General features: G+C 40.6%; 1 protein-coding gene across 1 annotated transcript in view; it reads left to right on the forward strand.

Annotated features, from left to right (window-relative positions):
- Positions 1 to 5362: 5362 nt before the first annotated feature.
- Positions 5363 to 24908, forward strand: part of HHLA2 (HHLA2 member of B7 family) — a 104668-nt gene continuing 85122 nt past the window's right edge. Inside the window, exon 1 of the mRNA XM_057488595.1 lies at positions 5363 to 5448. Within this exon, the coding sequence (XP_057344578.1) occupies positions 5363 to 5448 (86 nt within the window). The remainder of the gene's footprint in view (positions 5449 to 24908) is intronic.

Below are 24908 nucleotides of genomic sequence, written 5' to 3' on the forward strand. Positions count from 1 at the left end.
AGAGATGCCCTCACAAAAAAAAAAAAAAAAAAAAAAGGACAGACTTCCAATGGTAAAATAAATAAGTAACTGGGATGTAATGTATAGCATAAGGAATATAGTCAAGATATTGTTAACAACTTGGTAGGGTGATAGCTGGTACCTAGGATTATGTATATAAATGTTTTATCACTGTGTTGTACACCTGAAACTAATGTAATACTGTGTGTCAACTACCCTTCAATAAAAAATAATGATCTACAAAAAAAAAAAAATAGTTTATCTCATTCTATTTCATACTTTTTACACCCAGAAACTGTTTTAAGGATTCTTAATTTGACTATGTTATAACCAACTGTCTCCTGGAAAGACTTCACTAGTCGCTTTTCCATCAGCCATTCTTTAGGATTCCCATGTTCCCACATTCTTGCCAACATTTAGCTTTCAATATCCAGGCTAATAGGTATAAAGTGGTATCTTTTCCTAATTTACATTTCTTTGATTACTAATGAGTTTGCGCATCTTGTTAAATATTCGCTAGTCTTTTGGGTTTTCTCTTCTGAAAACAGCCTGTGGATATATATATATATATATATATACACTTTCCACAGCATTTTTTCTTTCCATAGAGTCCCTTCTGTTTATTATCATTCTAGGTATCAGTTTCTTGTCAATTTCAGATTCTGTAGGGATCTTTGGAGGAATAAATTTAAGTATCTTTAATATCCTGGCCCTAAAATTAGAAGTTCATAATTTCATTTTTTGGTGATAGTGTACTAAGAAAACTGTGCATTACCTTGCCCTACACCCTCCCCTTTGGTTCTTTTTTCAGTCAAGATAAATTAGAGTATGTTGCAGTACCAACCATCCCCCATATCTTTGTGACTTAAAACAGACAGCAGCCTCAATGAGAAATGAACATGTCGACTGTGGATTTGCAGAGGAGTTCTGCCTGCCAGTTACTCAGGGACTGATGGATCAGGCACCACCTCAAGCATTGCTGGTTGTTAAGACAAAGGGAGAAGGCAGAATTCTCGAGAGTCTAGCACTAACAATTAAATGCTTGGCCTGGAAGTGGCACCTGTTGTCCATAACTCTTTGCCAGAAAAGGTCATGTGGCCTTGTCCATTTCCAATATGGCGAGCAAGTACAATCCGGCCATTTTGTGAGAAAGAAGATAGATGCACATTGTCTAAAAAAATCATTAATATTTGCCCCTCTGGCCACCATATATGCTGATCACCACTTTCTTTCCTGCAGCCAAAACAGTTGAACTTTCTTGAGAGGGACAACCTAAAAGTCACTTCGAGTTAGTGCATCAAAATCAAAGCCCAGCATCTCTGAGTGATAAATACAGTTCTTTACATCAGGTCCAGGTATGGTTCTTCGTTATCTGGAAACCCATGAACTGAAAAGACAAGCTGTTAGTTTCTCACACATGCAAAATACGTTGGTGCAAATAGCAAAGGGTAACTCAAACAAACCATTGAGTTCAGGTTGGTAAAGAATGGGACGCTTGGGAGTCAATGGCCATTTAAAAATCACCCTTGGGGATGTGTTGTGAGAGTCCTTTATATGGTGGGTGGGGGATGTTTCTAATTAGGGCTCAATTCTACTTTCTGGGAGGGACTTCAAAAAGTCCATTGTTTTCCAGGGTCCTTGGCTTTGGCCTTGAGGAGGCTCTCCCTACTCCATTATCTTCCTTGCCACATTTGAGGAGGGCACTGGAGAATATATTTCCCTTAGAGGTTGAGAAGCTTTCTTTATTTTTCTTTCAGTCTCTACTTTAGGGCCCAAGGGTCATTTTAAGTTTCAAATTTTGGTCTAGCCTTATGGTTCTTTGAACTGCAACTACAAATGTAAACACTGATTATAATCAACAGCATGTGCCAATAGAAACATCCACAATTATTTTCAATTAAGTGCACAACTTGAACCTACAAGGATTTGGTGAGAGAATCATAGCCTTTGTTTCTTCATGGAGCCATTTTGTGCTCTTAAAATGATGTGGTGGGTGCTTTAACCTTACTAGATCTGTGCTCTGAAGTAACTGACACCATTCAGGAGTTTTAAGCTTCAGCCATGTGTTTGATTTAGTTCTTGCAGTAAGTATGAATTCTAACGAGCCTTTTTGCTCAGAAGCCTTCTCATTTTTATCTTTTACCAACTGAGATTCAGAAACAGTGCTTCTCCTTTCCCTGAAGACCTAGGCTTTCTGAACTCTCTCTCTGCCCTCTCATTCTTGCTTGCAAACCAGCCAACTCTTTCCAGAGTCAATCTATTTCTTGTTTGTTGACAGAGATAGCCAATTAAAATTATATTTTCCAACATCTTCCCTCAGAGCTTCAAGATTATCAAGCACATTTATTACATACCTTCCAAAGTGTCACAGGGACAATTTTACCAAATGTTTCACCACTGCATAACATGGACTGCTATTCTTCCAGCCTCAAAAATTTATTTTCTTGCTACCTAGCCCCTAGGCCAATACCAAATAATGTGAGAATCCTCCCACAGTCACCCAGGTGATGGGACTGTCTTTTGTCAAAATATGCTTGCACAATCAGAAATTTTCAAGAAGTTTTATTGAGGCTACTCAGGTTCCAACTTCATGCATTTGTCCTTTCAAGGGACCCTTGAGTGAAATGTCTAAATCAGAGATCTCAGTAGCCCCTTTTCTACTTGTCTGAAGTAGAACAGAGAGAGAAGATTCATGCTTAAGACTAGAAAGTTGAATCAAGTAGCAAAGTAACAAAGACACTTACCACCAAGAAAGAGGTCTCTTATTAACCTCCTGAGAGGCTTGGATGAATGTGGAGACAAAATGCAATAAGCTGAGCAGCAAGAAGGTTTTACTCAAAGCAAAGTACACACTCAATGAAAAGCAGCAGGCTACCTCAGAAGAGAGGTGCACTTAAAGGCTTAGAATTTGGATTTTTAAGGATTTCAAGAGTAGGGTAAAGGGTCAGGGGAGTGTAGGGTGATGTGTGATCTCATGATGTCTATCTCTGGTGGTAGAGACATTATGTTACTGCAGGTAAAATTGTAATATTTCCAGAATGTCTTGCCTGGCTTCTGCATATCAATAGGTGTTTCCAAGGGATGGAGAGAATTAGTCCATGTACATATCAATAGGTAATTACAAGGGTGTGCAAGGGTTTATCTGGACCAGAGATGTTGGGTGGAGTTCTCTTTCTTTTCTCCTGCAGCCAGGTCAAGAGAGAGACAGGATTGACTGCTTGTAAGAAATAAAAGGGTTTCTTAACTTTATTTCGCCTTCTGAATGACTTAGGTTTTAGAGGTATTTTGCCCCCGGGATTTTCCCCCTGGAGTTACATCTGGCAGTAGTCGGCAGGACCTCTACACCTGAAATCTGTCTAAATGGGTGTGACTCTTGGGCGGGCGGCCTCTGGAGATGATGGGGAGGCCCCAGTGGCTGCAGTAGTGGAGACTAAAGCTTTACTTGGGAACTCCTTATATGTGAGGCTTCCAATTGAGGAGCCCCTAGTGGGGAATGAGTCTAGGGTAAAGCACCTCCGAGAGGGGTGGGGCCTTCCCCAGAACTGGGGAAGAATGGAAATACTGGAAACTGCAGAATTAGTCCTCCGTCATATAGAAGACTGCTTAGAGGACCTGAGCGGTTGTGTAGCAGCTGGCATTGTAGGATCTCTTTTCATTGAGATAGTGGGAAGTATTATTGAGAAGAGAGAGAGACTTCAGGAGGAGAGAGACACACTTAAGCATTGCTTGGAGGAGCTGGGTGATGACCAAAGGAGCGCTCTTAAGAAGAGAGACAGTTATTGAGAGGATGGGTCATGCTCCTGGAAAACTCCTTAACAGCAGCAAGGGGGCAGGCAGCAGGAGAGTCCCTATTGCAGAAGGTCATGGGGGAAGGGAAGGAAAGGGTGGTGCCTTCAGAGAAGGAGATGGTGGAGGAGGTGTTGGGAGAGGATGAGAGGGTGGGACAGAGGGTCGATCTGTGGCTGAGGCCACATCCTGAGGCACCAGACTTTCCTGTATTAAAGGCACACCGAGTTGCAATTCAGAAAGTAAAAACAACAACCCCAGGCTCCTGAGGGGGAGAAGCTACCACCTCCCCAGGTTGTGGAGCACTCTAGAATGAGCCAGTGGACATGAGCACCCATTATTGGCAGAAGCCATCAGAACCTCTGCCTACATGGCTTTTGCATCTCTGGGATATGGGGGTGGAAAACATTGTTATGTCAGGTTCTGATATGAATAGACTGGCTTCCCTGATGAATCACCCTTTACTCCGGCAGCAGTTGCAAAGTGCCTGTCACACCTCAGGGAATAGGTGCTTCTATATTGGCTGGCAGCACCTATCAGGGCAGTGTGGCCTAACCAGGGTGATTTACCATACTTACCCACTAGCTTGAAAATGTATGTAGAGCTCCAGCAGGTATTGCAGTTATTGGGTATGAAAAATATCATCTATAATATGGACCTTCAGGGGCTCTGATGAGGAGTGTTCACTGCAGGAATGAGAAATCTGGTGTTCCACACAGCTCCCTCATCTCTCTTTGGGTCCTTAGTGACTATTCTTTGCCATCCACACAGGACAGCTCATAAGTGAGGCTACTTGTACTTTAGCAGATCTGGAGGAGGTTGAAGCAATAAGAGCCTGGAAGGAAGGAAGGGCTACAACTGAAAGGAGAGGTGCAGAAGTCACCGTGAAGGTCTTGAGGACCCAGATGTGGGTTGATATTATAAAAGCTGGGGTAGTCAAAGAAAAACTTGATGTGAAGCCCAATAGCATCTTATTAGAACTCTGGCATCAGTTAAAGCCAGAACAGTAGTTCCAGCTGCTGTGGTCCAGGACACGGAAGCTGGAGGCAAAGCCCCATGTCTGGCCTATGTCCCTGCAAGACTTCCTGAGGGAGAGTACTCAGGCTCTGCCTGGCCTTCACCCCCACAGGACTAGGCATCATGGTTAGACTGAGGGAATGCTCAAGGCCCCCACCTTAGGGGACATGGTGGAGACCAGAGGCCACATGTAAAATTAGTAATTCATTGGCCCCCTGTGAATGTACAATGTGTCCTGGCACTGGTGGACACAGGAGCTAACTGTTCTTTGATTTATGACAACCCTGAGCATTTTCCTGGGACCCCTGCTGTGATAGAAGGCTATGGGGGTAAGACAATTAGAGAGAAGAAAGCCCAAATCCCTTTGGGGATAGGGTGTTTACCCCAAAAGGAGTATACTGTGTACATTTCTCCCATCCCTAAATATATTTTGGGGGTGTACAAGGAAATTGGAGAAACTCTAGAGAAGTTGGAGAAGGTAGGCATCATAAAGCCCTACAGGCCTTGAGTGTAATGGTCTCATCAAGGCCCTGTGAGCTAGATGTTCATGTAACCGAGGATGGTTGTGGATGGGGTCTTTGGTAGCAGCTTGAACGGATACTCCAACCTATTGGATTCTGGTCACAACTATGCAAAGGAGCAAAGGTTGGTACACCTTGATAGAGAAGCCATCAGCTGCTGTGCACCATGCCTTGCTGGCTACAGAGCCCATCACCAGAACAGCTCCGACAAAGGTAATAACCACCAATCCCTCTGCAGGGTGGGTGTGAGACTGGACCCAAAGGCCACGGAGCAGCATGGCACAAACACCTGACACAGGCCAAATGAGGCACATATTTACAGCAGCATAGTGCCCTTTCCAGTAGCCCCTTAAGTGGAGAACTCCAATGCTTCCTGGGGCCAGTGATGTATACCAATGGGAAGCAGGAAGAACTTGCTTTTGAGCCATTGGTAGTCAAGAGTCCTTATCAAGAGGGAAAAGCCCCTATACCTGAAGATGCTTTGTATACAGATGGCTCCAGCTGTGGGCAGCCTCCAAAGTGGAGGACTGTGGTTTTCCATCCAAAGACTGAGACATTATGGATGGAGGTTGGAGAGGAGAAAAGCAGCCATTGGGTTGAATTGCAGGCAGTATAGCTCCTAATCACCCAGGAGCCCTCCCCTATAGTTGTCTGCACTGACAGCTGGGCTGTCTATTGGGGCTTGACTCTGTGGCTACCAACACGGTACCATGCCAACAGAATGGTTGGTCACCAGCCCCTTTGGGGTCAAGAGTAGTGGCAAGACCTATGGGCCTCTGATCAGACTAAGACTGTTACCGTATATCATGTGACTGGTCATTTGCCTTTGGCATCCCCAGGAAATGATGAAGCAGATACATTGGCCCAGGTGCACTGGCTAGAAGGAAAGCCAGCCTCTGATGTGGCCCCATGGCTATACCAGTGTTTGTTGCACATGGGGCAAAAGACAATGTGGGCTGTAGCCCATGGGTGGGGCTTGCCATTGACCTTTGAAGAAGTCAGCAGAGTCCAGAAGGAGTGCCTCGTGTGCTCTAAGAGGGACTTACACCAAGTCCCACAGCAACATGGGACAATAGTAAGGGGACCAATACCCCTTGTCAGGTGGTAAATAGACCATATTGGGCCTCTGCCCATATCAGAAGGATACTGGTGTGCCATGACTTGTGTGGATACAGCTACTGGCCTGTTGGTTGCTTTTCCTGCACATCATGCAGATCAGCAAACCACAAAGAGGGGCCTAGAGTGTCTCTTTGCAGCCTATGGCTGGCTGCAGGTGACTGAAAGAGATCAAGGCACCCACTTTACTGGACATGTGTTACAAGAATGGGTGCAGCAATTAGGAATAAAGTGGAAGTTTCAGGTACCATACAACCCTACTGGGGCAGGAATGATAGAGAGGTACAATGGTTTGTTGAAATCTGGCCTAAAGTCAGACACCAACAGTCTACTGGGTTGGTCAGTTTGCTTATGGGCAGTGCTGCGGCATTTTAATGAGAAGCCCTGAAAAGGAGACTTGAGTCCTGTGGACATGTTAACACACCTTGCTGACTCTCCTATATAACTGTATATGCAAACCAAAGAGGAATTATTGAAGATAGGATATGGCCAGCAGAGCAACATCCTGCTGCCAGCCCCAACTGCATTAAACCCTGGAGACACTGATCAATGGACATGGCCCTAGACATTTTGACACATGGACCAGCAATGGCTGACCTTCTGGAATCTTGGGGAGAAGACCTGGAAGCTGGCCTCATGTGTATTCCTGGAGTAATGGCAGTGTGGCCCCCCAAAATCATGGTACTATACCCAAAATGTCCAGGAGGTAAGAGCATCTTATGGGGAAGGTTTGTTTTATCTTTTTGGCCAGTGCGTGTACCTCCCATAGCCTTATATACTGACCCATCTGTAACTCCCACAGAGAGGGGGGTGAAAGTCTGGTATACTAGACCAGGACAAGATCCCATTCCTGCCACTGTCCTATCACAGGACCACTCTCTTGCATGTATCCTACCTGATAGACAAGATTTTCCTATGCTGCTGTCATTAAAACATATATCTTATTACCCTTAAAGTTATTTTCTTCTATGGTTCTTGTGGCCTGGATGCACCCCCTGGTTGCAGCTGCTGCATGATGATTGCTCTGAACTCCCTACCTGTTCAGCTACTGACTGACTGTGGAATGGGCAGGCTTTATACTTAATCTGCATAGGACTTTGAACCTAACTGAATCTTCTGAATTGAAGATTATCATGATTTTATGTTATTAGTCTGGTTACAATGCTCCAGTTTTCTCACCATTGCAGAAGATGGAGAATGTGTAGATTGTGAGGCGAGATTTCTGGAGGGGTGGGCTGTGGGTAAAATTGTAATATTTCCAGAATCTCTCGTCTGGCTTTAGTGCATCTGCATATCAATAAGTGTTTGCAAGGGGTGGAGAGAATTAGTCCATCAACATATCAATAGATAATTACAAGGGCCTGGGAGGGTTCACTGGACCGGAGAGGTTAGGTAGAGTTCTCTTTCTTTTCTGCTACAGCTGGGTCAGGAGAGAGATGGGGACAACTTCTTGTAAGAAATAAAAGGGTTTATTAACTTCATTTCTCCCTTTGACTGATTTCCCTTTGACAAAACCAGGATACAGGCTATATTTGGTCTCAGGGCTGTAGTTTGTCAATCCCTGGTGCAGAGAAATTTGGCCAAATCTCTGTAGGACCATGGATACTGGGAAGCTGCAAGGGAGACAAGGGGGCATCTACAATAAAAAGTCATGCCATATGATGGAGTCCTTATTGGTTAATGTCTATGCTAAAATACCAAATTTCTAGGCTTTGCCTAGAAGTTATGCATGGAAAGATGTAGATATATCCTTTTAGCCCAAAGCTGACCAGACATCATTTCTGAGAAAAGATGAGGAGGAAGCCTGAAAAGGATCTTTAAACAGGAATGCAATTAAATGATTTTGAACTTGGCTGGAAATAATTGTTGAATTGGACCAGTCTTTCTACTGATGAGCAGAAGTGGGGCTCCAGAGCTAGGATGAAATTGGTTATAGAAATAGTTCTAACGACCTTCTTTCCAATTTGACTTTCAAATCTATACTAAGTTTATAGAGAGGTTTGAACAACCACCAGTGAATTAGAGGCAATAAATGTATGTCTCTCTGCTATTGTTGCTTTAAGCTATCAAATTTGTACACTGCAGATTCAAAACCCCTTTTAGTTTTAAATAGCTTTTGTACTCCTTTCTGTCTATGTATATCCAAGCCTATGATAAGAGATAAACTTATTTATCTTGTAATCCCCAATTATTTTAACCACTTTGCATAAAAAATAAGATGTATTTTTTAATAGTTTATTTTTTTGAGAAAATTTCTAGCCTGAAAATCGGGTAATTTTCAAACCAATTCTGACAACACCAAACTCACTGAAAGATACTATCAAAGTTTACTTGATTAGGAAAATATTAACACTAGCCAGACTATAAGAAAAAAAATGGGGAAATTAATTCCAATTATTGGAAACATTTAAGTTTTTAAAACATGTTAATAGTTCAATTATAAAAATAAATTTCCAAATGACCCCTGTATTGGCTCTTCATGTTTCCTAACAGGAAGAGCTGTATGACAAACAAAGAAGTCCTCAAATCTTGCGTTGATCTCTATCTAGACAGGGTTATTGGGCTCTTTTAGTGCCTAGGAAATTTTGACCTAAGAGGTCAGCTATCATACCCACATTTGGGAGAGTTAAACCCTTTTAATCACACCTCTTAGACAATTATCCTGTGGAAAAGCCTCTGATGGTTTTGAGAAGTTCTAGTCCATGTGCCTTTGGTCTTTACATCTCTCCTTTTGAAAATCTTTTGTCTGGTAGCTTTTCATTCTGCTGCCAGGCATGTGTTAGAGCAGAGTTGTACACAGTTTGAGTTGGACTGGTTGCATGGTGGTATAAACCACGTTGGGCCTCATGGAATCCCCAGGGCTAAGACAGACAGGAACCTCAAGGCTAGTGTATCTGTCAAGAAAGTGTGTTCACACAAAGTTCTTAATGGCTTTTGCTGTCTTTAATTCTGGGCCAGCCCAGGTCCCTTTGCCCAGTTCTATACTGCCTTTGTAGTATCTTAAAAATTGGACATGAGAAGACTTATAATTGGACTTGTATTTTATCTCTTAGTCTGATGTCTAACAAGATTATATGTTTAAAATGACCTGGGAGTCTTCAGAAAGACTTGAGCCAGTCATCTCTCAGGGGTGAGTTATTGTCTTAACGTGATCTCCCTCCATGGGATAGGTAAAAACCTTATCAAGGCATCTATAGTAGGTGCATCTGGGAGCAGTTCTGTCCTGGTAGGTCCCTAGTCTACCCTGTTCCATCCTTTGTTTGCTCCATCCCTGGGCAATGAAGAGTATGGCAATAAATAGTTCTAGATATCTTATTCAGATGTCTAGGGGCAGAATGTCTACTTCATTCAGTTGTCTTCTTTCTCTGAGGATCTTGAATCAGCAGTTGACTTGCAGTTGAACATTATTTAAAGTCTGTAGTGGATATAACTTTCTAATTCTGTTAATATTTCTACTTTTCCATAGTATTGGGGATTAGTAAGGCAGTGAAGTTTCTGAATAAAGGACAAAACCTTTCCTCTATCTCAATGACAGCAACTTTCTTGAGTAGGCAACATTTGTGTTGCTTTAGCATTTCAGAGTCATGAACTACTGGACTACTGATAAACTACTCCAAACAGCTATCAATGATAAGTGTGTATGTGTATTTATCGTACTTATTGGTAGTTTAACATGCCCTTTGTCTGACTACAAGTCAACCACTTGAGTGAATTTGGCTTTTGCTAAGGGACTGGATTCTACAAGAAAGTCTAGAGTAGTTATTGCACATCCATTCTGATACTACTTTTCACTTTTAAGATAAAATCCATCCCCCAAAAAAACAAGTCAGAGTCTGGTATGGGCATGTCCAAAAGATGTGTTCTTGGATGAGCACTTCTCAAAGTATAGAAAAAGAACCATGAGATTCTCTTTTATTAGGTAAGAATGTTTAATCAGTAGACAGGAATATGAAGAGGAGAGAATAACAGTATTTCATAATTATTTCAACCTCAACAAAAATTTCTAGATGTTTTCATTTAATAATAGGAACAGTACTGCATGTGGTACCATAGGATTTATGGATTGTTATTAGTGCAAGACCTCTGGTAAAACAGATGTCAAGAAGAAATAGAAGTGCAAAGCTTTAATGGAAGCAATGAGCCTGTGAAATATAAAGGTGAGAGGGAGAGAGTAGTCAGGTAAAGTCTTTAGACTATGATGTGGGTGTAATACTTGTGAAAGAAAAGAAGAAAGGAGAATAGGGAATGAAAGACCTCAAGCTAAGGTAAATCTCAGAGAAAGTCATTTGGTCAGCCCAGTCGGGAGCTGCAGAGCAAAGACTGCCCTTAAGGAAGTCCCATGTTGGGACTTACACCAGTGACTGAGCACCATCTGCATGGGAAGGCTGTTCCTGAATTCTGTGGCACATCTCAAAAAAAAAAGCATATGGACACTGTCAGCTAACTGCACTCCCTGTGGCAGGTTTTCTGTTTACAGGCGGTCCTAATGGAGCATTACATTGCTCTCACAGTCCATGCTTGGTCTATGCAGGTCCACTGAACACAAAAGTTCAGGAAGCAGCTTCTCCAAGGTTCCTGTGGGCCTCTCTTCCTGAGCAGGGACTTAGAGTGGGGGTTGGTGGGTGTAACCATACCTTTACTGTTGTAGTTGGTTTTGGGGCCATAACTGATATGATGATTACTAGTTGGCAGTCCCAATCTCTTTGGACTATATTATGACAGAGGGCCAGACTGCTAACTGTCCCTGAGGCAAAATTATAAAGGAATTTTATCTGTTCCATATGATTACAGGTTTTCTTATTCTTGTTCCTGATTGGGACAGAAAAGAAAACATTTGTTAAATCTATGATTACATCCCATGCATCTGAAGCCTTATTAATCTGCTCTAATGGTGCTGCTATCACATCCAGCCCAGTGGCTGTCACAGGGCTACTATTTGATTGAGCTTGTAGTGGTCTGTAGTCATTATCCAGGATCCACTCAATTTCTCTAGGGCCAGAGTGGCAAATTAAATGGAGATATAACAGGGACCACCACTCTTGTATCACTTATGGAGTGTGACATTGTTCTATATTTATTATCATGGCTGGGGTGGTACTTTAGAGGCTTCCACATGGCCTTTCCCACCATGATAGCTCCTACCAGGAGGACAATGACCCAGTGTGAGGGTTATGCCATCCAACAGGCATGTCAATCCTTACATATTTAAGGGCAAGGGAAATGATGACTGTGTAGTCCTACAGATCAAGTGGAGGCACTGTAAATCAGCAGAATCCATTTATAATCTCATATTTGCATGCCCCAGTCTAGCAATGGAGCCTTAATTATGTTCTGTGGGTATCAGTGTCATTGAGGAACCTAGGTCCAAAAGTCTTTGAAATGTCTGGATATTCCCTTGCTCCTATGTTGAAGTAAATGGTCATGGATTTCATTGGGAAGGACAATATTGATGATGAGTCAATGTGTGGTTTTATTTTTATTTTTATTGCTTTGGGCTTCTTGGGAGTCTTTGCTTTTTAATAGTTATAAAAAGTTACCAGTCACTATCTCTTCCTTAAGCTCTCTCTAAGTTGTTCTGGACCTCCAATTAGATAAATGTTTGACTTTTCATTCTATTTTCCTTGCCTTCTCTTTATATATCAATCCTCCTGGAATGCATTTTGGAAATTTTCTTCAAATTATACTTTCAGTATAGGCAGAGAAAAATTAATCAGCTTTTTAATTCATACTCTAAATTTTACATTTTATCTACTGTAATCTTCTTTTCTACACATTCTAGCTGGTTGTATTTTAAATCTCTTGATACTCAGTCTTTAAAATCTTTTGTTTACAGCTCATTTTCAAGAATCTCTTTCTTCAACATATTTGCCTTTTATTCTGATATCTGAAAATGTTTGTGAGTCTACTTTTGCCAGGTCTTTCTTACAGTATATTTTCATTATTCTGCAATTTGTATTTTGGCTCATAGGGAGATGCTCAGTTTCCTTGGAATTTTATCTGTGGGTATCCTTGGAGGTCTTGGCTTTTGTTAAGTTCCTCAGAGAGGATTGATTGTTCTCTTAGCATCCTGAAGATATGGCTGATCCAAAACAATGGCAAATGAAATTTCTGCTTGGACTTTCCTTAGACCACACAAGTAACTTGACAATACACTTGAAGCCTAGTTATGGTTGTGAGTTCTCAGGGAAGAATTTATCTTTATATACCTGCACTTTGAAAACATATTTTTTTATATTTCCATTCGTTCTTTGAGATAAAGGAGAGAGGTGTTGTGGATATTTAATCCCTATGCTTCTGGAAATACAAAAATCTGTTCTTCTTCATGGAATCCTGATTTTTTTCTCTATTCCTTACTGGAAAGTAAGAGCACATATTTTGGTAGCTGGATACTTGAAGTAAAAACAATTTCAATAGAAATTTAACTTACTGTAGGAAAAAAAAAAAGAAATTTACGGCCAGGATTCGCACCTCCCCTGATTCTAATACTGCTCAATGTACACATAACTGAGCCTACTTGCATACACGTGGGAGGGAGGATGTTTACCGCCAATAGATCTCTGCTCCGAGGGAACTGTCAGTCATGGAGTACAAGCCCAAGGTAGGGGTGATGAAGAAACACACGACCCCTGGACATAATTGGTCCAGCGTCTGCCAGTCACCGTAGAGAACCTCCCACTGAGTTCCTCCTGGTGCTAGGGGTGAGGAAGTAGAGGCCCGGGAAGGGGAAGCCCAGAGAGAGCAGAGAGCAGAGCCCTCTACTAGAGACAGAGAGAGAGGCAGGTGGCACCGGGAGCTGGCTAGTATTGTCGAGCAGAGACTGAACCATAAGAGAGCTCAGGGGGCCAATAGAGAAGGGTGGAGGGAGAGGCTGCAGAGCCCTGGTGCTAGCCCCGTGCCGGGCAGCAGGAGGGAGCAACGCCAGGGCCAACAGAGACCGAGACGCAGCGGACTGTCTTTGTACTTGTACATAGCCGGGAGACTGCCCTGAGAATAAAAGTTGGTATGAGCCCTTCTAACACTATGTTGTAGTTATTCGGTTTACCTAATTCATATTGAACTTGCTGGAAGCGGGGAACCTCCTCCACCTAGAGCAACATCTCCACATTTTTCCATGAGGAAAGTTCCCTGCTGAGAAGAGAAAAATTAACATAGTCCAAGTAAAAGAACCTGTTTGTCATGAGAGCATCTTTATTTAAAAAGCCAACTTACTGCTTGCCTTTGTTATCTAATATAATCTTGTTGTTAACAAAATATGTATCCCTTTATGATCTACCCGAACTGTTCTACTTCCAGAGTCTCCTTGCTTCCTTCTATTTGATCTCCCATCTGCTCCGTTCTATTCCCTTGGAGTTAAAATTCCAGGCTATGTTTTTAATACTCTCGTGTTAGGGCAGCGTGCACATTTGAAAGTAGAAACATGCATTTCTAAGGTTCCTATTTATATTATTTTTCCTGTGAACTATGCTGGAGGACTGAAAAATTTCTACTGACCCCTGCAAGACCTTGGCCCCAGCTGTCCCTCTCCACCTCTCTTATTAAACCCAGCTGTCCCACCAATGGATACTGAACACATCCCCAATCTTGTCCTGTGTTTAACTTTCAAGAATTTGTGCAATGAAATCTGATCTTCCTTAACAGTAGTCAATAGCACCTTTAAGTGCCTGGCTTCCCCCAGAACATTCAACTTGAACCCTCATCACAATGCAACTTTTAAAATAAATACTTGAGATAACTGCTTTTTTTCCCCCTCCTTTCACACCCCTTTTGTTCAATAAATGCTTGTTAGTTATCAAGCAATGAGTATTGTTGGTGTTATGGTGATAGGTAAATAAATATGACCTCTGTCTTTAAGGAAGCCTTTTAAAAAACTATATAGAAAGGTAAATTTTTCCCATATGATTTGACATATTCCTCAAATCCCTTGGTAACTGAAGAAATATAATCCAAGTTTGAGTAAATTTGGCCTGTACCGGTAAATAGGACAAAAGAATGTAAGTGTGTATCTGACTCCTCTGGAAGTGGTAAGCCTGTGTGTCTGGCCAGAGGAATTCCTTCTACAACATGCAGAGACAAAGTATATTCCCACAGTCAGACATCTGATCTTCACATAAAATAGTCTTCTCTGAAGGAATCCTATCCTTTAACTCTCTTCCAAAGTGGGAAATGAGATTCAGGCAAATTTACATCTTCCAGAAAAATAAAGAAATTTGGGTATGGGAAAAATAGATGGATTCATTTACCGTGTTTAAGGAAATCTAAATATTTAAAACAGATCATTGGGGTGGCAATCAAATCACCATATCTGAATTTCCTCAAAACGTAAGAGAGAATCTTCACTTTCAGATGACTTTGACTTGTTAGAACCTGGAAGCTGAACCAATTAATATTAGGGTTATGATTATATACCTTGCAAATGTCTTCTGCTCTAAAAGTCTTAACCATTTAATAACTTAAAGATATGGTCATTGTGTGCTCCATTGTGGAAGTCTAAAATTAATTAAGTTAGTTTTCTTCACCCAATAAGTTATATACTGTTGGAATGTTGTAGTTTAGAGTTGCTTATGTGTAATCCTCCTTAAATAATTTAATGCAGGAGAAATAGGACCCTATATCTGTACCTTACATTAGCTATGTACCTATATTGATATTTTATTGTAAACAAAAGCCTGATCTGTAACTACTGGAGTGGAATCCTGAGTATTTCCTCCTGGCGCCTGTAACGTTCTCACAAAGTCGTCCTTGACTATGCTGGCAACCGTCTCCAGTTTTGTTCTGCTGGCCTCACTATATTTCTTTTTCCCCCTCTGTGGAACAATGACGTAACTGGGAATAAAGACAGGGCAAGACTGGTGATAATGGCAGGATGTTATTGAGTTATTACAGTAGTGTGCCTTTTGTTATTGGTGGTGGTGGTGGTAAAAGATGAGGGTATCTATCACTCAGAAGAGAGTGCTTGCATGTGTAACCACTCTGTTCCTATGACATCGGGTGTCATCCCCATTCTGTTACTGAGAAATGTCACTGTTGCTGAGGATTGGCTGAAGATACACTGTAAAATCACTATAACATAGGAGGAACTTGCTTTTGAGTAGGCATTTGCATTTCTATTATGTGCTAGGGGGTTTGTTAAAGAAATCATATTCCAGTACAGAGCAAAATTATCAACTCCAAGGGAGAAAGTCAAATACAGTCCTAAAGGTATGGAGAGGATATGAGAGTCTGGCAGATATTGAATCTCCCTGGAGCTAGAAGATTCAGTGGAAGTCTTGTAATATGCTTGAAAGATCAGGAGACTTAGCATAGTGTCATTTTAAAAAGAAAATCCAGTATTTCAGTGTCTACAATGAGTCAAGTACCTTACAGATGTTCTTGTTTAATCTTCTGCACTGCCTTCTGTTACAGATGAGGAAACTGCAATATAAAGATCAAATCCTAAGGTGACAAAAAGGACTTCTGCTTCCAGAAAGATCAAGTGGAAGTGTTGGGGGAGCCTTGTGTATTTTCCTTGTTTTTTTGTCCCCTCTGCAACAAAGAATTGAAGAACAGAGACATAGTAGTGAAGCAGAGTAGGAAGTTTTATTTAAAGTTACTTAGAGAAAAAGTGCAGGCGACCTCAGAGAGAGAGGATCTCCCTGAAAAGTTGGGAAGAGTTAAAATTATGCACTCAGAAAGTACAGGCGACCTCAGAGAGAGGAGTGCACTGAAAGGTTGGGGGTGCTCCCTTTTAAGGATTTTTCAGGAATGTGACAGAGGGCTAGGAGTGTGGACTTGTTAAGTGGTATCAGTCCTCCAGGTAATTCTGCAAAATTAGCTTAACACAAAAAATTTACTGCTCTGGTTCCCTCCCAGGATAGCAGCTTCCTGGTTTGGGAGCATTATCAATTAGGACTGCCTGCCCTTCCTCCAAGGTGGGCTGAGTTATTGTCTGTTTGCTAAAGAGGATGTTAAGAATCTTACTTCTTAACTTCTTGGATTTTAAAATGCAATTTTTATCTTTAAGATGGAAACTTTCTGCCTTTATTATGCTGTTTATAGGTGGGCCTTTTAGCAGGTTAGAGTAAATCTTACAAAGGCATGATCTAATTGACACAATGAAAACATGGGCTGTGCTCAGATACTTTTCCTTTCTGGGGAATATTCAAACATTCAAGGTCAAGTTGCTCCTGGCTTTTTGAGCTGTAACTGATTAACTCTGGGTCTTTTTAGTGGGCTTTCCTGGCCTTATTCTCTTTCCACCCCGCTCATATCTATTTTCCTCCCTAACAGAAGTACTTGTCATACCCTGCCCCTTAAAACACATGAAAAGACATTCATCATTGTTAGACATCAGGGAATGCAAACTAAAACCATAGTGAGATATCACTGTACACTTAGCAGAATGGGTAAATAGTGACAGCACCAAATGCTGGTAAAAAATAGTGACAATACAAAGGCTGGTAAATATTTAGAAAAACTGGATCACTCATATTGCTAGTGAATGGTTCATATTGCTGGAGGGAATATAAGTGGTACAGCTTTCTGGAAATTAGGCATTTAGAAAAAAATAAAACTCTCCTAGCAATTGCACTCCTAGGTATTTAGTCCAGAGAAATAAACATCTATGTTCACTCAGAAACCTGTATATACAGATATTTATCGCAGATTTTTCAGAACAACCAAAAACAGAAGATAGTCCTGATGAACTTCAGCAAGTGAATAGTTAAACAAAGTATAATATACCCATACCATGGAATACTACTCAGCAATAAAAAGGAATAAACTACTGATACATGCAACAACCTTGATGTATTTACAGAGAATTATGCTGAGTTAAAGGCTATATATTGTCTAATACCATTTAGAAGACATTCTTGAAGTGACAAAATTATAGAGATGGAGAACAGATTAGGGAATGCCAGAGGTTAGGTGGGGTGAAAGAGGAGGAAGAATATGGCTATAAATGATCAATATAAGAGATTCTGTGGTCATGGACATGTTCTGTATCTTGACTTTATGAATATCAATATCCTAGTTGTAATAGACTGAATTATATTCCCTAAAATTCATATGTTGAAGTCCTAACCCCCAGCACCTCAGCCTGCAACCATACTGGGAGACTGAGTCTTTAAAGAGGTACCTAGTTAAAATGAGGCCCTTAGGGTGGGCCGTAATCCATTATGACTGGTTTCCTTATAAGAAGAGGAAATTGGGCACTGACACATACAGAGGGAAGGTTCTGTGAAGACACAGGGAGAAGACAGACATTTATAAGCCAAGAGAAACTAACCTTGCCAGCAGCTTAAGTTGTTCAGCTCACCTTTACTTCAGCTTCTGAGGTCAAGAAGCCTCAGAAGAAATCAACTGTGCTAATAACTTGATCTCAGACTTCTAGCCTCCAGAACTGAGGAGATAAATTTCTATTGCTGAAGCCACACAATCTGTAATACTTTGTTATGGCAGCCCTAGCAAACTAGTATACTACTTATGTATTATACTAAAGTTTTACAGGATGTTATCTTTCTGGGAAACTGGGTAAAGGGTACATGGGATCTCTTTGTATTATTTCTTATAACTGCATGTTAATCTATAATTATCCCAAAATAAAAAGTAAAAAAAAAAAGTGGTTCTGAGGTTCAAATGAAGGTCTCTCCATTACTAAAGCTTGTTCTCAAAACTGACCCAAACTTTTGACTCAGTCACTTGGCAGAGGACAATCATCAATTCTGAGGTTGAGTCAAAAATCCAAATTAAGAATACAGACTCAAGTGATTGGCATGGACGCTGACCTAGAGTCTTAGTAGTAACAGGTCAAAATAGAGCATTTTGCTGTGGGTTTTTCTGATTTTCTTTATTGTGGGCCAATACTCATGACTACTTTCTTTTTCAGAGAAATGATCCAGTCTCACAGACCCACAGTTCAGAGTAGAGAGTGACCTTGAGTTCTATTGTTTGCATATATAAGTAAAAACACATCACCAAATCTTAAAGTACTTGATGCCACACAGTGTTATGTGATTTTCCAGAAATCATACTGCATGATTTTGAATGCGACTGTATCATAGTGACTAGGAAGGTATTGCTTTTAAATAGGCATTTTTGGTATCACATAGACATAGACCCTAAATGCAAGCCAGCTATGTTGGGTCCTCAACTGAAAAACAGTAATCTGAATTAAAAACCTGTAGTCTGTTTCAATGCTTAAAAAAATAAAAATCCAAAAGAAAAAAAAATCCCTTTGTTGAATGCAAGATGCTTCTGTGTGTTTCTCATGTGGTAAGGGATTTTCATAAAGAACTTTCAGAGGTAATTTTGACTTGGTGAGTGTTTTGTTTTATATGCTGACTTGAGAAATTAACCTCCTCCTAAAATCCAATTCCACTTTGCTATTTTGACACTTCTTTTGTCTGAAAGTATTCATTAACATTCACATAATTGCCCTGTTTCCAGAGCAAGTATGTAATTTCCTACAGAGTGAAGACTTCATAATGCATATCCAATAAAGTCCATCCTGTCTGCCAGTAGTTGATGCCTTAGTCTTACCATGAGCTTGAAAGAGATTTTTCTGCTGTGAATCCTGTCCTTTTACATCCTGTGGATCTTGTTGGCCATCTACACCCTCAAAAGGCGACCATCAGGAGAGGCCATCTATAATGTCTACTATTCTCCAGTCATTGTTCTTCCCTAATGAACTCCTAGCTTTTTTTCTGAATACATACTGCTAGTGATGATAGCCAAGCCAACATACAGGATTTTAAACAAGATCAATTAGAGTACTTTCATAACTTCATTTTTACTAAGTCAGTCATGCAAGTATGAATCTAATTTTGATAATAATATTGGAGAGTAGGGAAAGCCATGATAATGTATAAAGGATAACTCACATTCTAGTGAAATGTGAAGTCAAAGGATACTTTTGAAAGAAAAGTATTTTCCTTCTGACTAATGAGTAAATTGCACAGAGCTTCAAGAAGAATTTGTATTAAATCAAGTATATATTTTTTTCCTGAGCAATTCATAGCAATTATGGAAACAGATTTCACTTTATTATTTTTTAACTGAAATGCTACTATTTTTTATGTTCAAATTACAATTTAAATGTTCTTTAATAATTTTGTTAAGTTATTAATCACATAGATAATTCTCATGTTCAGCCCATAGGATAATAACTGATAACTTTTTATAAGTGTCTCTATTTTAGGTTTTGAGAGAAATGGGTTCCTTGGCTACTTGATATAGACTGTATATATGTTCTTGAGGAGAGCCATGAAAGAAACTCAATCGGTTGTTCCACAGTGATGGATGGTTCAGCCAAATATATCTAAGATCCAGAAGCTAGGTCTTACTTTCTTTTCTTCATGTTTATAACTTAACAGACTGCATCTCAATCTTTAGTGACAAGCAATCATAGCAATGTTTACATGCAGGCTGCTTGATTTCTGATGTCTGTCAAATATTACAAAATAGTCTTTGTTGGCTCTTAAATCAGAAGCATTGTGGCCAACTGATCCGATAGTCTGCATAAGCAGAATTGTTCCTTTTGTACTGTTATTTATACTTAGATTTGTCCTTTCCAAATCAAGAATAGTTTGACATTTCAGCAGTTTTTCTTGAACCTATGCTAGTACATGATACTGATAGCAATATGGTACTTCATCCAAGAGGTTTCATTTATGTTTTGTACCAGAAGCAAGCAAATACGAATAATTATATTCCATATTTATAAAATCCGTGATGGTCAAACCTCCATTAATACATATATGCATATATTATTATAATTGGTAAATATTTATATCATAACTACTATAAACCTAGAACTTTAAGGACATCATTCTGTTTTCTCTATTTATTAATACTACTTAAAATAACCTATCAATTATGTCTAAAATCAGGAGCCATAAGAATAAAAATTTTACTCTTATTAGAAAATGGAGGATGTAAAGGAACCAGCCAGGAAGCTTTATAGACACAGAACCCTTATAAACTGACCCTAGAAATGTCATTGTGTAAAGAAAATGATTTCCAGATCTTCTAAGTCATCTGTAGAAGCCCAATTTATGTATTTCTCTTTGCATTTATATATGCATCATTTTTCTTTAAAAATTGCAATCTTAAGAGTACCCATAATTTCTCACTATTAAGCAACTAATGTATGCAAGGCTCTACAGAACTTAAAAAGGTTATATTTAGTATTAAAATATTAAATCTTGAAGAGAGAACCAAGATGGCGGCATGAGTAGAGCAGTGGAAATCTCCTCCCAAAACCATATATATTTTTGAAAATACAACAAATATGACTAATCCTAAAAGAGAGACCAGAAGACACAGGACAAGAGCCGGACTACATCCACACCCGTGAGAACCCAGTGCCTGGCGAAAGGGGTAAGGTACAAGCCATGGCCCGGCGGGACCTGAGCGCCCCACACCCCAGCTCCCGTCAGGAGGAGAGAAGTCGGAGCGGGGAGGGAGAGGGAGCCCAGGACTGCTAAACACCCAGCCCTAGCCATCTGCACCAGAGCGCAGACACACAATGCATGCATGGGGTGCTGGAAACCAGGGAAACAGGACAGTAAGACCTGTGAGCGGGTCCCCACAGCCAGCACCCCTGGGACAAAGAAAAGCGAGTGCTTTTTGAAAGTCTTAAAGGGACAGGGACCTCACAGGAGGACGGAAGCATCCCAGGACACTTAGCCTAGTAGCTGGGAATCCTGGGGAACTCTGGGTGCCCGATCCCCGCAGCGCAGCTCGAAGGCCCCTCACTGTGATAAACAGCCTCCTGCCTGTTCCCCTCCAACACGGATCCACCATATTGGAGAAGCAGCCTGAGGAAGGCCACGCCCACAGCAACTGCAGAGCTAAACTCCATAGCCGCCAGGCAGGAATCAGAAGCCCTGTCTGTGCACAGCTGCCCAGCACGAGCCACTAGAGGCTGCTGTTCTCCCAGGAGAGGAAGGCCACAAACTGGCAAAAAGGGACTTTTTCTTACCCAACACATGCGCCAGCTCCCCACAAATATATCTATCGCCATGCAAAGGCAGAAGAAATTGATACAGACCTAGATCACAGAGGCAAACCCTGAGAAGGACATAGACCTAACCAGTCTTCCTGAAAAAGAATTAAAAATAAAGCTCATAACCATGCTGATGGAGCTGCAGAGAAATATGCAAGAGCTAAGGGATGATGTCCAGAAGGACATTGCAGAAATGAAACAATCTCTGGAAGGATTTATAAACAGAATGGATAAGATGCAAGAGGCCATTGATGGAAAAGAAACCAGAGAACAGGAACACATAGAAGCTGACGCAGAGAGAGATAAAAGGATCTCCAGAAATGAAACAATATTAAGAGAACTGTATGACCAATCCAAAAGGAACAATATCCACATTATAGGGGTATCAGAAGAAGAAGAGAGACTAAAAGGGATTGAAAGTGTCTTTGAAGAAATAATTGCTGAAAACTTCCCCAAACTGGGGGAGGAAATAATTATTGATCAGACCATGGAAGTGTACAGAACTCCCAACTGAAAGGACCCAAGGAGGACAACACCAAGACACATAATAATTAAAATGGCAAAGATCAAGGACAAGGACAGAGTTTTAAAGGCAGCTAGAGAGAGGAAAAAGGTCACCTAAAAAGGAAAACCCATCAGGCTATCAACATACTTCTCAACAGAAACATTACAGGCCAGAAGAGAATGGCATGATATATTTAATGCAATGAAACAGAAGGGCCTTGAACCAAGGATATTGTATTCAGCACGATTATCATTTAAATATGAAGGAGGGATTAAACAATTCCCAGACAAGCAAAAGTTGAGGGAATTTGCCTCCCACAAACCACCTCTACAGGGTACTCTAGAGGGACTATTCTAGACAGGAGCACTCCTAAGACTAAACAGATGTCACCAGAGAAAATAAAATCACAGCAAAGAAAGCAGACCAACCAAATACTAACTAAAGGCAAAAAATAAAATCAACTACCCACAAAAGCAGTTAAAGGAAGCACAAAAGAGCACAGAATAAAACAACCAACATATAAAGAATGGAGGAGGAGGAATAAGAAAGGAGAAAAATAATGACCAGACAGTGTTTAAAAAAGCTCAGTAAGTGAGTTAAGTTAGACAGTAAGATCCTAAAGAAGCTAACCTTGAACCTTCAGTAACCACGAATCTAAAGCCTGCAATGGCAATAAGTACATATCTTTCAATAATCACCCTAAATGTAAATGGACTGAATGCACCAATCAAAAGACACAGAATAATAGAATGGATAAAAAAGCAAGAACCATCTCTATGCTTCTTACAAGAGATTCACCTCAAACCCAAAGACTATAGGAACAAAGAAAGACTGAAGGAACAAAACAGCAGCAGATTTATAGAACCTAAGAATGGACTAACAGTTACCAAAGGGAAAGGGACTGGGGAGGATGGGTGGGAAGGGAGGGACAAGGGCGGGGAAAAAGAAAGGGGGCATTACGATTAGCATGTATAATGGGGGGGGCATGGGGAGGGCTGTGCAACACAGAGAAGACAAGTAGTGATTCTACAGCATCTTACTACGCTGATGGACAGTGACTGTAATGGGAATTGTGGGGGGAACTTGGTGAAGGGGGGACCCTAGTAAACATAATATTCTTCATGTAATTGTAGATTAATAACAACACAATAAATTAATTTAAAAAAATATTAAATCTTACAGCCATATTTGTGTGTGATTTTAAGTGAAAAATAAGATGAGTATTGAATTTTAGGTCTGGTGATTAATAGGGTATTAAGAATGAACCAGAAAATCAAAAGGATGTATTTGCAGCTTGTTGTAACTTTGTTTCCTCCAAGAAGCAGAGCCTGAGGTTGTTTTGGGGAAGTGAATCCAGAGAATCGGGAACAGAAGTATGAAATAAGGAAAGAGGGAGAGCTAACTGAAGGGTGTATGGTTGAGCTGTCTCTCCCTCTGGGCAACTGAGGCCACTGGAATGTGTTAATTTTCTCTCCTTCAGGATTCTCACTAGGAAGCAGAGAATCCCTGGGACAAGCAAGACAGACACACAGTGTAGCTGAGATGAGGTGCCATCAAGAACACCTGCGCATGGCTAACACTTGACCTAGCAACGGCCAAAGCCAAAAGATGGGCAGATGGGATATGAAAGGGGCATGGTGCGTGTCTAATGTGATGCCCATCTTTGACACTTATTCATTAGGTACATCACTTGTTCACTCTTAGCACTTGTTTCCTCCTCCTAAAAGAGGCAGGGGGTAATCTACCCTGCCTATGTCCCAGAGTGATCATAAGGATTTGTAAAAACCCTTGGAAGCAATTTGAAAGATAACTCGCTACAAAAGTGTAACTAAGGCTATTCTAGACATGTAGAAATAGAGAGAAAACAGAGTACAAAGAGGATGTCACAGAAAGAATCTAGAAGGCCCTGAGAAGCCCATGCATATGACATGGCAGGTCTAAAGCAACCATGGACCTGAAAGGGAAGAAATGCACAAATGATGACATCTTGGAAAATAGATGTGTGAATTTAACAGACCAAATTATCTTCTAATCAGCATATTAGGAAATTGTTTTTTGTTAGAAAAAATATTGATCAAACTGACTTACCAAATGTCTAATATATGAGGACTGTAATACCCATTCTGCTTCTCAGACCAATTTTAAGATTCTGTGTTTCAGCCATGTCCATCTACCCCTCAGATTTAGAGCTCAAATTCATTTCCTTCTGCTGTGTTTTGACAATTCAGACTCCAGTTGGATTATTAATTTCAGCCCTCTATGATCTCTGAGGATTCAGCCAGTAGCTACTCTCCCATCCTCAAGTTATATGGCAGTTACACTTTTATTTCTTCAGAACCTTTGAAAATTTAGTAAGTGCTAAATGCCAGTGTTGTTTTAAATTCTCCTGTGAGCCTTAGTGTAGGTGCATATGCATGATAGATACAAAGCTAACAATATTCCCTATTCCATCTCTCCTCCCAGCAACTTGAAGACATTATAGAGGAACTCTGCAGAGGGGTGTCCAAACTGGTACTTGGAGTGGTAACAAGTCTCAAAGCCTAACAGTTGAACCTCTCTGCAAGCAGTGGCCCCCTGGCCTTCCCTAATCTAGAGTCCTCATGGCTCATCCTGCTTGCTTTCAGGTCCTCCTTCCTGGAGAGGTAGTGACAAATACACCACAAGGGAAAGGTACAGAACCTAAAACTGTTGATCTAGCCTTCAGTCATCTTATACATGTTGTAGTAACTTTCTCTGTGACTTAAACCTCAAAGCAGCCTTATCTCCCAGCTATTGATTTTCTTAAAAACTCTGTTGCTATTTTTATTTCAGTTTGAACAATCTCTGCATAATAAATATCTTTGTGTATATATGGTATTTCATTGTGAAACTTCAAAAATGTTCAAAGTATATCTGTTCTTCTATTGTGAGACTGTGAAAGTCTGTTCTCCTCGTGTGTGTGCTTTAGGATAGCAGCAATTTCCTAAAACTAACATTA

This window comes from Manis pentadactyla, chromosome 1 (genome assembly GCF_030020395.1).
Source record: "Manis pentadactyla isolate mManPen7 chromosome 1, mManPen7.hap1, whole genome shotgun sequence".
In the NCBI taxonomy this organism is placed as follows: domain Eukaryota; kingdom Metazoa; phylum Chordata; class Mammalia; order Pholidota; family Manidae; genus Manis; species Manis pentadactyla.